General features: G+C 35.2%; 1 protein-coding gene across 3 annotated transcripts in view; it reads right to left on the reverse strand.

Moving 5' to 3' along the window:
* Kpna4 (karyopherin subunit alpha 4) overlaps positions 1-15,838 on the reverse strand; it is a 55,378-nt gene that overhangs the window by 25,584 nt on the left and 13,956 nt on the right. For all 3 annotated transcript variants that reach the window (XR_010063626.1, NM_001014793.1, XM_039102632.2), the window contains exons 2-5: positions 2,992-3,036; positions 2,067-2,156; positions 1,929-1,958; positions 1,780-1,832 (exon numbers count right to left, since the gene is read on the reverse strand). Coding sequence is in view for 2 of the 3 variants with exons in the window: in NM_001014793.1 (NP_001014793.1) it covers positions 1,780-1,832; positions 1,929-1,958; positions 2,067-2,156; positions 2,992-3,036 (218 nt within the window). In the remaining variant the exon portion in view is untranslated. The remainder of the gene's footprint in view (positions 1-1,779; positions 1,833-1,928; positions 1,959-2,066; positions 2,157-2,991; positions 3,037-15,838) is intronic.

Raw genomic sequence — 15,838 nt, forward strand, 5'->3', positions numbered from 1 at the left:
CACTAATTTTACTTAGAAGGTTATTTAAAGAAACTTCTTTTTAAAAGGGAGGACATGAAGTTTAGAGGGAGATGCTGAGGAAGAAGTCATGGAAAATTAGAGGAAGTGAGAAGTAGGTATGTTCAAAATACACTATATGCATACACTATATTTACTTTTCTATAAAGAATAAAAATATTGTATTAAAATCAAGAAAATAATACTGCTTAGTATTTTCCAAGTATTGCTCATAATACAGTGCTTAGCACAAGTGTAGATAAAAAAGTTTAAAATTTTGTTAGTATTTCTCGACTAAGGATGTAGGAAATTAAGTATAAAGACTTAATAGATAAAAATGTTTTAGTGCATTAACTGGAGCAATTTTAGAAATCAGAACTTTCATTTTTAAGGATTTATTTTATGTATGACAACTTTCTGCTTGCATTTGTGTTGTGGGTCAGAGGAATGCCTAGTGCTGAAGGAAGAAGTCAGGGGTGTCAAGTCCTCTAATCCTGGAGTTATGGGTAGTTGTGAGCTGCCATGTGGGTGCTGGAAATTGAACCCGGGTCTTCTCAAAGAATATCAAATGCTCTTAACAGTAGGCCATTGCTCTAGACCCTGCTTTTCTTATCTGATAATAAGAGACAAGTATCAAATAGAATATGAAATCACTTTGATACAAGGATCTTGATTTGTGTTACAACTCCAATAGTTTTACCTGTAGTTTCTTTTACAGTAACATTGTTAACACAGTGAAAAAAGATAAATAAGTCCTAAAATTATAATGAATTAGTTTGTTCTTATATATCTCTGAAGTTATCACAGGAATTCCCTGGAGCCCACAGTTAAAAATTTGACAATTAGTGTCTTAATCACCCTTCTTACAAATATAAATGTACTGTTTCAGAACATGATTTCTCATGCCAAATTGTCTAAGAAGTCTTTAGCCTATGGGATACAATAATGAAGCAATTTTCCTATTTATTTTAGTTAAGGTAAACACATATAAGTAGGACATGTAATAAAATATAAAAGATGCACATTTGATAAGATCACATGGATCTGTGAACATTTTTGTACTCTGAAATCTTATCAACTACAATCAGTAATTTATTAAAAAGTTATTTTGCATGAATAATCCATCTATATCAATATACAAAGAAATCATGTTTTTTAAAACAGTATAACTATGTTATCCTCGATATACTAGTTAATTCAGAGATCTTTCTCAATAATAAACCATGTGTGAGTGTGTGTGTGTGTGTGTGTGTGTGTGCATGTGTATTAATATATGTGTGGATGCACATATATGTGAAAGCCAGAGATCAACCTCAGAATCCATTCCTCAGGAGTCAGCCTTCCTGTTTTTAACAGGTTTCTCAGTGACTATGCTGACTGGTCAGGGGAGCCCCAAGGATATTCTATTTTCCACTTGCAGTCCTAGGATCACAGGTCAGCACTACATGTTCAGCTTTTGACATGGATTCTGGGGGCTTAACTTGGGTCCTCGTGCTCACACAGTAAGTACTTTCTAGACTGAGCTTTCTCCTTAGCTCCTCACTAAGTTTTTCTGACTTTTTCCAAAAAAAGTATGACAACACAGGTTTCACAACTAAAATGTGCAAAATGACTTGGCATTTCTGGCCTTAAAACAACAGCCACAACAAACCTAGCATATATGCAGCAATATATCTTAATGCATGCTTACGACTCGGTTCACTGTGGGGTGTAAGTACTGTTAGAAGACTTAGCTAACTTAAACAGGGGTCTGAAGAACTTGAATTTGATCATGTAACTCACCTAGCAGCTTGAACTGCACTTAATTGAATTCCTTGGTTATCACTTGAAGCATTCTGTGAAAAAAAAAAGTAAAGCAATTTATCACAAGGATATACAATTAGTTGTTTAGTTTAGAAAGTACAAAGAGAGGAGAATAAAACCCAACTTACTTGAACAATAGCTTCTAGAGAGGTATTTTGCTGGCAAGAAGTTAAAGAGAAAACAAAGTTAAAAGGTAATATTCAAATATTGTGTTTATAGAAAATCTTTCACTAAAAGTTTTAGATTATCAGAAAAGCATAACTTACCACTCTATAATCACCGTCTATATCAGAGTCTTCACAGATATCTTCTTGTGGTACATTCCTTCTCTTTAAGAGATGTTCATCTCTTTTATTCTGTAAGAGATAATAAGTCAAAGAATTTCAGAAAAGCAGTTAACTATTTTCATATAAAAGTAACCCTGTACCTACAAACTGAAAAAGCGCCTTTTAAACTTAAAAACAAATGCAAAAAAATGAAGTCAAACACCAACTTAACACTCATCTAAATGGATCCCAGTCACAAACATTCATTTCCAATGAACTGTGAACTATTGTAAAAACAAAATAAAATAGTTTTATTAAAATGAATAGTGTGCAGTTTAAGTCAGAATCAAATATATACATACATACATATACATTCATACATACATATAAATATACTCAAAAGTACTAAGCCATTTTACACATCATTTGGAAGTATGTCTTTATCACCTCAAAGCAAAAGTTGGGCAGTTGAAAATTAGGCAAAAATCAACAAAAATCAAGGATCATTTGAAATTTATTTGAAATGTTTTGGAGCAAACAAAAAATTATATTCAACTTTAGTCTACTTTCATATTTTAAAAGTAATATGATAAAATTAATATGTAATAAGTTACCAAGACAGAACTATTACCATTAATAGAACTACTTAGTTCAACTTGTATCTCATATCTATTATTGGGAAGTGGGTAAGCTCTATTCTGCCACTGTTTTCAATAGCTTTTCAGGCTTAGTTAAAACAGTAACAAAACTTGTTTGGAAGAAAAAGAAATGCTAAGCACCTGAGATTGAACAAAAAGCTTAACTATATAATACAATTTCATTATAAAACAGGTTGTATGTTTTACAAAAGATAAAATTCTTAGTATTTTCTATATATGCTGTTATTAGAATTATTTCTGAAAATACCAATAGTGGCTATACTTACCTTTCTTAATTCAACTACAACTTCATTTCGTTGTCTTCTCATAGTCTACAAAGAGTAAAAATAAATAAATAAAATATATATAAAACCCATATTAATCATCCAGAAAAAGCAGTTTTTTGTTTCCATCTCCTATACATTAACCTTTCTCTAACTGCATTTTCTGATCTTTCATAAACATATTCCAAATAGATGGTTGATTCATCCTTTCATTTGCACAGATACAAAATCTAAAGCCATGTTTTCATGGACTATGTAGTCACTTATCCAAAATCTTCCTACCTTTCATTATCTCTTCTGCAAAGTCTTCCAGCCAACTTATTCTCTCTCCAAGACCATTGCAAATGCCTCCTAATAAATGTCTCTCTTGTTCTTCTTTTTAAAAATATTTATTGTATGTGCATGTGTGCACATGCACACCTAAATGTATATGTATGTGTACCACGTGTGTAGGAGCCCAGAGATGTAGGAAGACTGTATCAGATCCCCTAGAACTGACTGGAGTTAAAGGCAGTTGTTAGCTGCCATGCCAGTGCTAGGAATAGACCCTAGGTCCTTTGTGTGTGTAAGCAAGAGCTCTTAACCCTTGGGCTAACTCTCTGATCCTGTCTTGCTCGTCCTTCCTAGCCTATGCTTATCAGAGCCTGTCATCTTTTGGTATAGTATTTTTAAACACACACACACACACACACACACACACACACACACACACGCACGCACGCACGCACACCGGACACCGGGGGGGGGGGGGAGCTCGCTCGCACTCATGCACGTTCAAGTGAGCAATATTGGTACACAGCATTTCCAGGATGGATCAAGATTGTTTTAGACTTAATATCTCTCTGTACTTCTGTTTCTTCATCTACAAAATGGTAGGATAGGAGGATTTTTTTTTTCCCTTCTATTTTTTTGGTGGGTGGATTTTTGCAACAGCATCTCACTGTGTATTCTTGGTTGGCCTGGAACTCACCATGCTGACCAGGTTGGCCTAGAACTCACAAAGACCTGCCTGTCACTACTTAGAGTGCTGGCATGTGACACCACTCTATCACTGAGCTTTATCTCCCATACTTTTTTGCTTTTAAGACAGTGTCTTACTTCCCAGGATAACCTTGAACTCACCCATGCCCACTCTGAAATGTTGTCCTCTCACCTTAGTCTTACAAGTTGGGATTTACAGGGCTGTGCTACCAGACCCTCAGCATACTTACATTTACAGTAAGGCTTAAATAAGTGAATACGTGACTCAGATACTTCCTGTGAGGTGGTCTTATCATTACTGTTACGCCCTCAGGTTGGCATGCTCCCCCACCATCTGCACTGTTCAGTTTTTTGAGTCATTCACCAACTCTCCATATCTAATACGATCCTTTATCAATCTTATTTTCTTCATGTCATGTATCATATTCTAAACTACTACACAATTTAATTGCTTATTGGCAACCCCCACTACAATAGTAATCCTTTCTCCATGTAAGATAACAAGGATAAGCATTATTTCTTCTCAATTGTCTTAATTTTATTTGTGCAAAAACCTTGGTTCCAATTTTTGATCACATTACTTTATTCTGTGGTCTTCTGATTTTTTGGTACAGATAAGAATTTTAATAATTACTAAATTAAAAGCTGCTAACAAAATAAGTATTGCAAAATTAATAATAAGCTATGAAATACTGAGAGTTTTAAGATCTAGCATCTCAACCTGAAAAAGAACTCTATTCTCTTACATATTCATACAAATGTGAAAACTGAAGCTTGTATTACTAGTTCCAAAACAGGATTAGAATCTAGTATCATACAAAGCCCTTAGCAGTAAGATGTTTTCCAAACATCTGGAAGTAAAATTCAAGTCAACTTGAAAGTCTAAGGCTCATAATTAAAGTAAAAGCAATTTCTGTAATGTGAAAATCTTGAAACCCAAAATCCTCTAAAAATCCAAATTTGGAATGTTGACAAGTCTGAAATGACAAACTATACACCACAAACTGTCTCATGTTCAAAATTATTTGACACATTATATAACTTTATCATTTAGCTAATGAATATATATCACATGAAATATAAATGAATTTCATGTTTGAATTTTGGTCTTATTTTAAATGTACACAAAATTTTGAAAAGGTAAAGAAAGATATTCTGGCCCCATGCATCTTGGATGAAAGATATTCAACTTGACCAATAAGCTTTGCTTATTGTAATACAAAACAAACAACTCTATAACAAAAACTATGTTCTCATGTAGACTATTGTACCTCTAACATGAATTACATAAAGAATGCATTCAAAATGGTTACTAAGACAGACTTCTGAGGGACAGTGGTATTAAATGCCTGGGAAGGTTTCATTAATAAGCACTGCACCTTAAAGAAAACAGGAGTGTAATGAACTTAACTTTCTTCATATTAGGGACTATCATATAAGTCCCTCCTATACCATAATATATTCTATTTATTAAAGTTTGAGGTTTTAATAATTTAGAATTAAAAATGAAAACCAAAATACCTCAAACTCAAGGCTAGCCTGGACTATATAATCAAATCTGTCTCAAAACCCAATTGATCTACTTGCCCCTACCAAACAAAACAAAACAAAACAAAAAAACAAAAAACAAAAAACCCCCAAAACAGAGAAAGCCACTGATAAGAATGGACTCAGTTTAACAATGCAGTAACAACATACAATTCCAAAAGACTACCAAACTTGCTAGAGGCGTATTTATAAACCATAGCGCTAAGCAAAGGATAAATGAGGAAAGGAAGAGGGACTGTAGTAGAAGGTTGCAGTAAAACTTTAGTTCAGAACTTTAAAATTTATAATTTTTAAATTTGTCATACAGTTACAAAATCTTAAATTGAAGCAAAAGAAAACAATTATAAAAAGTTTAAGCAATTGTTTCTTAAAGAATTCAAAGTGTTATTTCTTTCTCAAAGGTATGCATGTTTTTTTAATTAAAAAATATTGGGGGTTGGGGATTTAGCTCAGTGGTAGAGCACTTGCCTAGCAAGCAGAAGGCCCTGGGTTCGGTCCTCAGTTCTGGAAAAAAAATTTTTTTTCCATGTTTATATCATTATGCTTGGGATTTAATATGTTCCCTGCTCTTAATAGAATACAAGGTCTAATACCTTTCAGCTAATAGCTATTTAATTTCCAGTTAGTGACTACCTAACTCCTGTTAATTTTCAAGTCACTTTTTAACCACCCTTCTCTGAATCTCTAAAAGTAATTCATAGTATAACACAGTGTAAAAATTTTGGTATTTAAACTTTTCTTGGGCAAAACCAAGATTTATAGTAATTAGAACTTATTCTCTTTAGAGAAAAAAATTTAAAACATTTTAAGTTAGTCATATAAAGAATCAAAAAAATTATACTTTGATTTTCCTTCAGTATGTTACTCATATCTCAGGGAGGTTAACTTAGGTAATATTAAAACAAATGAAAACAAAAAATTAAAATATTAAGTCCAGACAGAAGTGGCCCACGTCTTTCATCACAATACTTAGGAGGCAGAGGCAAAAGGATCTCTGAGTTTGAGGCCAGCCTGCTCTATAGAGTGAGTTCCAGGACAGAGAAACCCTGTCTCTGAAAAAGAAGAAAAATTTTGTGTATAATGGAATACATTTTAATGGACTGTAATAAAGACTACATTATTCAAAATTTGTTAACCATCAAGCTTCACACTTAAAATTAACCAACTGTACAGCTACTAAAAATTTAACATATGTAAATATACATATGCCTCCCCACCCAAAACATTAATATATCACCATTTCTAATCTGTTAGAAAGGATTTATTCCACCAAGTATATTTACAGACACCTATAGTATCAGTAATCTGGATTCAAGGCAAGAAGGCTTGTAAGTCGAAGGCCAGACTAGGCTACATAATGAGAGTATCTCAAAAACAAAACCACAATTCAAGAAAAGCTTATTAACCTTCTTTTGAAAAGCACTAAAGGGGCTGGGGATTTAGCTCAGTGGTAGAGCGCTTACCTAGGAAGCGCAAGGCCCTGGGTTCGGTCCCCAGCTCCGAAAAAAAAAAAAAAAAAAAAGCACTAAAAATACAAAGATGGACCAGATACAGCCATACCCTTAAGAAGGCAGTGCTCAAGCTAGTGAGATGGTTCGGTGACTATAATCATTTGCCAACAAGCTAAGAATTTTAGTTGGATCCCTGGGATCTATATAATGGAAGGAAAGAATCAACCTCACAAGCTGTCCTCTGAAACAAGTGATGCACATGCACACATACAATATAAAAAGTTTTTTTTAAAGATGGTTGTATTTGTATGACAGAAAAATATAGTTTGCAAAGTATTAAGACCTAACATTTAGCAAATACTGTACCATGCAAACATATGACTCAATTTTATTTATTTAATAAATTAACACACATGCACAGGATTGTAGTACACACAATTAAAGTAGAAGAATTTCCAGCTCTAGAACACAGTAACATCTTTAAACAGAAACACAAACCTAAGGTAGTTTAACAGAAATACTTGCTCTTTTTATTCTTTGAGATAGCATCTCACTATGTAATCTTGGCTAGCCTCGAAAGTGTAAGAAATTCACCTGCCTCTTCTTACCCAGTGCTGTGATTAAAGGTTATCCATGCCTGGTCTAAAAGGTAAATAGTTAAGATGACAGATGAGCTAAATTCGTGACCAAATGATTTAGATGAAGATGTTCCAAACATATATGTGTGTGTGTGTGTGTGTGTGTGTGTGTGTATGGGTATATTATATACATACACACATATTTAATTATTATTATTTACAAAAAGAAGCTAAGATAAAATAAGGCATATGCAGCCAAGAGTGGTGTTACACACTGTAATCCAGCACTAAAAAGGCCAAGAAATCAGGAAGATGAGCTGATCTCAGTTCAAGACAATCTGGGTAACACGGGGAAATACCCTATCTCAAATGAAGTACACACAGACAAAAAAATAATGTTCAACATTCTTAACTATTAGGGAAATGCAAAAAAAAAAAAAAAAAATCAAGGTTACATTGGGATTCCATCTCACCCCATGGCTATCAACAAGAAAACCAAAACAACAAATGCTGATTAGGATGTACGGAATATGGAACACTTAATACATTGTTGGTGAGAATATTAACTGTCACTATGGAGGGGGTTGGAGAGATGGTTCAGTGGTTGAGAGTACTGGCTTTTCTAGAGGACCCAGATTCAATTCCTAGTGCCTACATGGTAATTCTTAAGTGTCTGTAGGTCCAGTTCCAGGACATCTGGTGCCCTCACAGAGATATACATGCAGGCAAAACACTCACGCACATAAAGAAAAAAAAAAACCTGACACTATGGAAATTAGTGTGGAGGTTCTAAGAAAAAAAAAATCAACATACATGTTATATGATCTAGCTATACTATTTGTGGGTATGTACCCACAAAATCAAAGTCAGCTTACTATGAATCCCCAGGTACCCATGTTTACTGCTGCACTTTTACCAAATGCCAAGTCACAGAATCAGTTTCAGTATCATCAACAGATCAATGTATAAAGCCAAACTAGTATACATACACAATGAAGTTTGAGTCAACCAAAACAGGATGAAATTGTGTTGTCTGCAGGAAAATGAGTTGAACTAGAGATTATATTACATGCAATAAATAAGTCAATATTTGTCACAATGACAAATATTGCATGTTCATTTTTTCTCATCTATATAATTTAGGACAGAAGGAAAGGGACATGAGATTCAAAAGGGTATCTATAACATGGGAGAGGGAAAGAGAAATGAATGGGTAGTAGCAAATCCAATCAAAGCACATGTATACATTATGGAAATAAAGCCTATTGCTTTTACAATTCATATACACTAGTCTTTAAAAGGTGTTATGTGCAGGATCTATGGAAGAATGTCAGATGTGAAGAATGGAGGGAAACAAGAGCCCATCAGTTTAATGAAAAGTCAAGTATACTTTGTTTCATTGCAAGTCTCAGCCCAAAGAAGCATGAGCATAGAAACATTTTGTGAGCACAGGTTATTTACCCAATTAATATGGTCAACCAAGAGGTAGTGGAAGACTAAGTTTTTGATGCCTATAATTATACATAGATCATTTCAAAGTATGGCATGTAGAACTATTTCCTATATTGCTTTAATAACTTGCCAATGCTAAATGGCTTCCTGCACTGAACAAGCTCTATACTTTTATCCTTTCACTTTTATTGAGAAGAAATTTGAATTCGATCCTCATACTAATAATGTGCACTAATTAGAAACTTAGTATCTCTACCTATAAATACTATTTTTGAGAAATTAAACTATGGTCTGAAAATAACTAAACTTTTTCCTCATTGAATAGTCTTAGTGAAGGGTTACAGTGGGAGTTTTCTCCACAGTAGTTACCACTGACTCACCAGAGTTGACACTTAACACTATTGGAACTTGAAACTTGGAATACTGTGCTGTTGGAGAAACCAGAAAGTGGCCATGAAAGCAATGGCAGTGACTGAGGACAACAAAGAAATGCACTAGGCTAAACAGAGTAGGATGAATGGATGAACAAGACTTTACTGTTTGCAAGAATGTTCATTTTCTTTAACGTTTTCAATGTTTCTAATAGAAGAAACAAAAGTTAGTGAACTGTTATGACTAGTTGAAGAAAACTCAACACATGGGAAATGACAGTGGGAAAAATTACTACAAATACACTAGGAAGTGAAATCAGATTAATCAAACTAAGGAAGTCAGGGGAACCCAAGAACACAAGATGGACAAATCTTATTTCTCTGCTGATCTAGTGCATTCTTAGATGAGAAAAACAACTCTAAGTTTTAAAAAAGAAACAATGTTAAACTGTGCACAGCAGTTCATGCCTATGATGTCAGTACCAGGAAGAATAAAACAGGAAGACTGCCTTGAGTTCAAGGTTAGCCTGAGCAACATAATGAGACTGCTTCAAGAACAAAAAGCCCAACACTCTGAGAATGGAGAGATGACTCATCCACTAGAGCACTGGCGGAGAAGTCAGGTTTGATTCCTAGCACCTACTTTATCTCACACCCATGCCTAACTGTAGTTTCAGGAGATACAGTGCCATCTCCTGACTTCCACAGGCACTAGGCACACACATGGTACACATAAATACATAATAAATAAATCTAAAACAAAGAAACAAATCAAAAACATCCACTTAAACAAAACATTTAAAAGTCAGGCATGATGGCATAATCTCAGCACTTACAAGGCAGAGGAGGCAAGAGGACACTGCAAGGGTAGGGCCAGTCTGGTCCAGGATAAAATGGCTATCCATAACAAAACAGCCCTCACATTGAATAATTATAGTAAAATATGAAAATCAAGACATCAAGGAATGCTTCCCTCTTATAAGAACAAAAAAAAACTTAAATTCAAGACGCTCTTATGAAAAAGTATGTTTTAAGGCTTTAATATATTTACAGCTGCAAAACAGCAATGTGTCTTCTCTAGGTCCTGCTTTTAAGTGAACATATATAATAAAATCAATAAAGGCATGCATGTAAAAGGAAAAAGAAGGAAGCAAAAACAGAAAGCAAAAAAATATGCCATTAACAACTTGTAGGCCAGAGGTTGAGGAATCCCGTTTATGTGACTGCTAAAAGCCATACTGATTGAGTGATTTTATAAGGTGTCCCTGGTAACTGCTCTCATCTCACGGGTCATCTCAACCTGTTTCTCTAGATGGAGGAAATGAGCAAACTGCCAAACATAACAGAGTATTTCATGGGTGCCTCTGTGGTCTCCTCCCTTGGGATTTTGTTTTTTTTTCACTCAGTCCCTCAAACTTGCATTCTGTCCCTGAAAGTATGGTTTTTGGAGTTCCTGGGCAAAGCTGGTCATTTCCTTGGATAACCTTTCGGAATTGCTCAAAATGGGCTGTTGCATGTCCTAGAGACCTCATCAGAGTAAATTTTCCTTTCTAATTGCTTCTATTCATTATTTTTAAATAAAAAATAGTTTTAACTATTATGTGTATGGGGTTTCTGACTGCAGGTTTGTCTGCACACCATTTTCATGTGTGGCTCCTATAGAGGTCAGAAGAGGGTGCCTGACTCCTTGGAACTGGAGTTATAGATGGTTATGAAGCCACCATGTGGATGCTGAGAACTGAACCTGGATCCTCTCTGGAAGAGCAGCCAGTGCTCTTAACCACCAAGCCATCTCTCTAGCTCCTCTTAATAAATAATTTTAATTAAATAACACTATAGGATTTTGTAAAAGAATAAAAGTCATTTACTTTAAATTATTTCATTTTAGAGAGTCAGGAACAGATTTTCTTAAGAATATCAAGTCTTAGATATCCTGGATCTAGTCCAATATTTTTTATAACACACCACAACTCTTTCTACCCAAGGTCCACCTGTAGTATATATCTCTTCAAACAAGCTAAACTTTCCTGCTATTAGCCCTTAATATTCATCTACTTTTAAAACATTATTTATCTTTCTTTGTGATTTTACATCCAACTTTAATAGCCAAATCTTCATTAAGAGGTAAACTACTGAATTATTTTGTTTAAGAATGGTTTAAAAAGCATTCTACAGGAACTAGAGAAATGGCTCAGTGGTTATGAATATGTACTGCTTTTCTAGAGGATCCAAGTTCAGTCCCCAACACTCATGTCAGAAAGCTCACTACTGGCCCCTTTAGGATACCTGAGCGCATGCGTGTGCACACTCAGCTTTTTTTTTTTTTTTAAGAGTACTTTTATTTTTCCATAAATGTTCATTAATCCTCTACCTATAAGTCAGCATTTAAGGAGTTATTAGGAACATAATGATAAAATTTATATTTTAGTGGGATAAGACAAATAAAATGGAATATAAAGTATATTAAATAGGCTAAATATTAGAAAAATATGAAGCTGAAAAGTTATGTGCATAATGACAGAGCATTCAGGGTAGATAGAGCAACAATAAGGGAAAAAAAGAAACTTATGAAAGAAAAAAAGCAAGGTAAGGAATCTAAGATAACCACCATGGAATAAATAAGGGAGAAAGAAAACAAATGGCCAACCACTGTAAAGATTTTGGCATTTACTTTGTACTAAGAAGCCAATGCTAGACTGTGAGCAACAGAGAGCTAAATTCTGTCTTAGGGGGTAAAAAAATCTAACAGGTAGCCACACCTTTAATGCCAGCACTTGGGAGGCAGAAGCAGCAGGATCCAACTTCAAAGGCCAGCCTGATTTACAGAGCAAGTTCTAGGATATCCAGGGCTACACAGAGAAACCCTGTCTCAAAACCAAAAAAGGAGAAAGAGATCTTCCTAGCTTCTATATTAAGCTGCAGTACTCCAGGACAGAGACCTGAGTGGGACCATGAAATCTAAAGTATTTACATTAAAGCACACCCACACCCCTGCTTCACATACACACATCATGAATGCAATGGGATGATGGCACTAATGTTTTGGCTCAAGCAACTTTAGACAGAAATGTAATTAACTAACATAGAGGAGAATTAATGATTACCAGTAGGTCCAGGGAGTGGTGTGGGTTATGTCATTTTTGAACTTGTTAAATTTAAAATGCTTACGATGCATAAAAATAACATGTCAAAATAATCAAATGAATCTAGAGTTCAATAAAGTTGGGAGTAGCCAGGCATAACAGTACCTGCCTGCATCCCCAGCACTCAGAAGGCTGAAGTAGGAGGACTGAAAGTTCTAAGCTAGCCTAGCCATTATAGTGAGACCATGTCTCAAAATTTCAAAATAAAAGAGTCAAAACAAAAAGAGAGAAAGGGAGACTGGATGATATCAATGTAGAAGGCTGTCAGTACAAAAATACTACTTAAGACCATGTAACTTAAGAGATCACCTATGGTACAAATACAGTACCAAATGGTAGGTATACCTCTTAAGAGGTAGAAGAGTAAAGAAGGAATAGTCAGGACTGTTCTGGAGCCACTCAGAAAAAAAGAAAAAAGAAAAGAGAAGAAAAGAAGAGAGGAAAGGAGAGATGGGTTTTTCCCATAAGAGCATAGTGATATCAAATAATTCGCTGATAAAGACTACGGGACCTGTGAGGTGGCTCAGTAGGCGAATGCTACACACAAGCCTGGCAGCCTCAGGTTTATCTCTGGAACCCATGCAAAAGTAGAAACAACAAACTCTGTAACACTGTCCTCTAACTTCTAGATGATATGCATGGATGTGTGGTGAAGCATGTGGGTGCATGTATATGCACATATTTCACATGCAAAATAATGTTTTAAAAATAAAGATGAGGACTGAAAACTACTCATTTCTAGATATACATTAAAAGTACCAAACAGATAATTAACATAAGAATAAAGATTCCAAACCCATCATCTGCCATGACTTATCGTCTATTTCTGCTATTATTTATTCCTACCACTAGACAGACATTCAAGTCCCTTAAAATATTGCTCAGGGTTTAAGAGTTGCCAACTCATATTCCATTCACTATGCTATAGTATAACTGAGTGAATTAGAGAATAAAATTTAGGTATCTGGAAAACACTAAAATTTTTCAATAAAAACACCCCCTTCACTTTCCAGCCTACCCTTGATTTCTTGGAACCACACTGCAAACAGAGTCTCATTTCACTTTCACTCCTTGAATACTGTGAACAGTACTGCTGTGGATATGGGTACACAGAAATCTTGCTTTCAGCTTACCTAAGTATATACACCTAGAAGCAGAATTGCTACATCATACGGTATTTCTATTTTAGTCTGAGGAACACCACCTTTCTAAAGCACCGTACCACTTTTCATTGTTATCAACAGTGCACAAAGATTTCAAATTCTCCATAACTTTACCAACACAACTTTCTTTTTTTTTCCTTTTAAAAATGTGTCCAAGATTATCTTTTATCTACTTGTTTTAATTTTTTTTCTTTTTTTTTCTTTTTTCTTTTTTTTGGAGCTGGGGACCGAACTCAGAACCCAAGCGCTCTACCACTGAGCTAAATCCCCAACCCCTTTAATTTTTATATTACCTTTGCATGGGCACATGTCCGTGCCCATGCATGAACATGTGGCAGCCCGTGTGTGGAGGTCAGAGCACAACTTGTGGTCATTGGTTATTTCCTCTACCATGGGGGAGCTCATGGTCATTAGACTTGCTGCTCAGCATTCCATGGGACCCATGTTTGACTTTTTACAGTAGCAATCCTAGCTTCTTCATGTACCAAGTTCACCCTATAGATGTCCACTTGTAAATTCTATACCTTATTATTGTTTTAAATAAAAAAGATCCCTTCCAACTTTGATAGACACTATTTCAGAATAAAAGAAAGAAAAACCAAGTTTCTACATACTACCTTCTCAGAAAGAGGAAAATATAAACCTGATTTTTTTAAAAAAAAAATCTCATTTAATTACTAATCCTCACCAGACACATATTTTTTTCCTCTCTAAAAATCTTTTCATTCAGGCATAGCGGCATACAATTATAATACAGGTAATTAGGAGGCTAAGGCAAGATGATCTCGGATTCAAAACCAGCCTGGACAACTTAGTTAAGTCCTACCTCAAAAATGAATAAATATAAACTATTTCCTTTAGTGTTAACTCTATGGCTGGCTCATTAAAGCATGCTTCAAGTCCTGTTCAAGAGCTGACAGAGGAGGTCACTTGAACTCAAAAGTTCAAGGATGGTATTGGCAGGACAGGGAGTGCCACAACTGTCTGAAGCTTGACAACAATCGAGGGAAGCTGACATGGAGTAAGCACACAAATCCCTGTAACTTTAAGGAGAGGGAAAAGGCATTCTGACAGCTGAAGTAGCTTGTGTGAAGGGCCTTAAGATTACAATTGTCTAAGAGCTAGAGGAAAATAAAAGATACAGGTAGGAAAAGTAGATAAAGACCAAATCCGAAGGGCTTGAAGGTCTCAACTGGGCACTCAGAAGCTAAATGTGACACATACAAAACTATTAAAGCAGGGGAGCATGGTTTTGTGTTTGATTGTTTTGCACTGCTGGGTATGAATCCCAGTACCCTAAACATGCTAGGTCAACACTCACCACTGAGGACTACTCCTCAGCCTGAATTTACTTTAAAAAAAAAAAAAAAAAAAAAAAAACAAAACAGCCCTGGGTATTTTCTGAATTGGAGAATGGCAATCTCAAAACAAACAAACCCCTTTGTAGACAGGACAGTAAAGAATCAATAACGATCTGCAACACTGTAACATTTGTAGCAAGTGAACAGAAAAGAATGAAACAAATCACCATAAGTATCAATCCTTTCTGAAAGAAACTACTTTTCACTGATGCTTCCTGAAGGTTCCTCATGTGAAATGCTCCCTGTACTCCCTACTTCAACTGACTGGCAGGGGATTAGGAGAAAAGTACCTGATAGCCCAGAAAAGCCAATCTACAAACAGAGCAACAGAAGACAGGCAAGCAGGCAGGCAAATTGATAGACTGGTCTGCTTTAACTTGGGCAGAGTTTATGATTCAGTTAAACTATCTTTAGTAACTTAACACATTTTAACGAATACTAAGACTAAGATAGTCTGAGGAAAAATGAATAGCTCACTTGGCAGCAGGTAAGCAGTATGCTAAACATACATGAATTCTCACAACCTTACTTTACTATCATAGCTAAGACCCCAATCTAAATAAAGGAGGTCTCCCTATTATTACTTAAAAGTTCAGTCAAAACAAATCCCAAAAAAGGTGGGATTCTAATTTTTTTAAAGCATTTAATTTTTTAAAAAGATTTATTTATTCGTTTTACTTATATGAGTACACTGTAGCTGTCTTCAGTCACACCAGAAGAAGGTTTCGGATCCCATTACCGATGGTTGTGAGCCACCATGTGGTTGCTGGGAATTGAACTCAGGACCTCTGGAAGAACAGTC

Source organism: Rattus norvegicus, chromosome 2, assembly GCF_036323735.1.
Source record: "Rattus norvegicus strain BN/NHsdMcwi chromosome 2, GRCr8, whole genome shotgun sequence".
NCBI classification, from domain to species: domain Eukaryota; kingdom Metazoa; phylum Chordata; class Mammalia; order Rodentia; family Muridae; genus Rattus; species Rattus norvegicus.